This window comes from Sinocyclocheilus anshuiensis, unplaced genomic scaffold (assembly GCF_001515605.1).
Source record: "Sinocyclocheilus anshuiensis isolate Anshui unplaced genomic scaffold, SAMN03320099.WGS_v1.1 scaffold766, whole genome shotgun sequence".
Classification (NCBI taxonomy): Eukaryota; Metazoa; Chordata; class Actinopteri; order Cypriniformes; family Cyprinidae; genus Sinocyclocheilus; species Sinocyclocheilus anshuiensis.
In genome coordinates this window covers 100,877-103,347 of record NW_015546060.1, presented here as the reverse complement: position 1 = coordinate 103,347, position 2,471 = coordinate 100,877, and the positions used below count along the sequence as shown (strand labels likewise).

Sequence of the window (2,471 nt, the reverse complement as noted above, 5' to 3'; positions counted from 1 at the left end):
AAACCTTCAATTAGGTGACTGGACATACAAAGAAATGTGGCAATAAAACTCCTCAGATTTCCAATCTCGGAACACACGCGTAAATTCTTACTTTCAAAACCTCAAAGTCATACACGAAGGCCCGAGGCAATGTTAGCGTCTTTTCCATATCAGTCCCTGAGCCTAGAAAACACTGAAAGAGTGTGCGTTCCCCTTTAAGAGGCCCCCGCCGTTCCCGACGAGGCGGGAGGCAGAGCGCATTCCTGGAACAGCGCGAGAAAGGGAAAAAAAAATCACCAGCGACCTGTTTCAAGTCCCCCCAATAGAAACTGTGCCTGATTTGTGGCCAATGTTGGAGATGTGAAAAAAAAAAGGGAGAGAGGACGAGGGGGGAGGGAAAACACTAAAGGGGGTAGCTATGGAGATAGACCGTTTTCCTGGCTGCTTTCTTTGACAGGTGTTGAGTGGGGTAAAAGTCTTAAAACAGAATCCAGCATGTACGCCAAAGGTAAAGGAGCTGTCGTCCCTTCTGATAGTCAAGCGAGAGAAAAGTAAGTGAATTGCGCGCCCTTTAAAGAGTCTCGCTTTGCTTATTACGGACTCGCAACTTTCTAAAACTGTGCGTACTATTGTATGAAGGTGTATTTAGTGCGAACTTGCGCTCTGGAGTGATCGTCCCGGAGTCTTCCTAACTTTATAGCCGGTTGTAGCACTTTAATGCTTTGAGTTGCCCGTGCATTTTCGATTTTATTCAAGTTTGGGTGCGCACCTGAACACATGAACTGTCCAGTGCATCCAATCTGAGTGATGGTGCATGCTCGCATCACTCATTTTAAAGCTTGTGTGTCTTTTGCATCAACATTACATGCCGTGCATCTGTTGTGTGAGAGTTACATTGCTAGATAAACGCATCCGAGTCTTTTTCTCACGGTTTTCGGACGTGTTTTTTAAAAGTTGGGGAGGTGTTTAGTCGCCGTTCGTGTTTGTTTGCGCTGGTTTATTTCTTATTTAATGCTATTTGTATCTAATCGCGTGTGTATTTGCACGTTTTGGCTTTAAAGCTAACTGATAAATAAGTTATTTTTGTAATTCCGACACATATTCCCCGAATATTTTAATATTTTGTCTTTTGGTGAAGCGCAGAGTAACGGTTTTTATAAAAAACTCTTGTTGCTTCAAGTTTTGCTGACTTTTCCACACTGCATACTGTAATATTTTATGGTAGTACATCACCATGTGATCTTTCCACTGTTGTGTACAAGCTGTTGCCATAGAAACAACCTTACATCCCTTAAATGTAATAAAGTGACCTGTAATATTCATAAATCTGTCATATGTGGTCGAAGGTTACTGTGTCAGACTTGGAGACGATGATAGGACACTTAGTATGTGAGTCTGAGATGACTGTGGAGATGTAACACACTTAGGAAGGAAGAATGCAAGGAAATATTGGTGGTCATAATTAAACTGCATGAGGAGATTGTGAATATGATGTATAGGATATCAGCATCTAAGAGAAATTGCTTCCAAGACCGTTTTTGTATGGAAGTTCTGGAAGAAAGTGTAATTGTCTCAGACTTGGTTAGAGTTATTTTGTCGTTCAGATGTTGATTGCCACTTTGAAACTATTCATTTCAGTGTTATGCAGTAGTTTTTGTGTAAAAAGCTTCCCAGAAGTTTGCCTCGTACCAGGGGTCTGCAACAGTTTGTGTACAAACAAGGTGTTTTTCCAAGAAACTTTCCATTAATGGTCTGAAATGGTCATTTCGACTCTTATGCTAGTGAACATCCTCGAACACAGGTTGTGCAAGGATGTAGACGGCTCCTCAAGTGTTGGTGCCACGGGCACCGCATTAACACCGCAGGTTACCGTTTCACGTGTTGTATTCAGAGATGACATGTTGTGACCACACAGGCTTTTTTCTGTTGTTGGAGGTTAATAAATTTGTCGGCACTAGTCAAGCAAAGGTGTCATTAACATTAAGCAGCTGATTTAGGATGCAATAACCAAGTTTAGACCTCATTCATTGGCGTCCTTGGCAAGTTTGCTTGGAGGAACCACTTGAAAAAGTGAACTTGGGAGGACTCTATGAATCAGTAATGTCAAGTTTATTGCAGCATTGTTGACTTTGATTAGTTCTGAATCTGAACAGATCTCAAAGCTCAGGTTAATCAGAGATTAGCGTCCACAGATTCGATCTAATTCCGTGAATCAGTTGGAATGCCACAAGAAATTGCACAGTGTTTTTTTTTTTAGGTGGAAATTAATGAAAAAGGATTCTGATCTAGGTCTTCATCTCCTGTTTTCCCCCAACATCTTGAGCACTTCTCTGGCTTCCCTGAGTTTATTGGTGTGTCTAAGAGGCAGCGAGTAGGTCTGAAATGCATGGTTTTGATTTCATCCAGATGGCTCAGCCTCCTTCATAGAGGTGTTTTCAGCCACATATAAAGGGGATCATGCATGCACACAGAAACAGGACGTTGTTCTTATG

The 2,471-nt window shown here is 41.8% G+C and overlaps 1 protein-coding gene across 1 annotated transcript in view; it reads left to right on the top strand.

The window, feature by feature from the left end:
• The first annotated feature begins 252 nt into the window (after nt 1-252).
• Nucleotides 253-2,471, top strand: part of LOC107699392 (single-stranded DNA-binding protein 3-like) — a 70,509-nt gene continuing 68,290 nt past the window's right edge. The window contains exon 1 of the mRNA XM_016500629.1: nt 253-530. Coding sequence (XP_016356115.1) covers nt 475-530 — 56 coding nt within the window. The 5' untranslated portion in view covers nt 253-474. The remainder of the gene's footprint in view (nt 531-2,471) is intronic.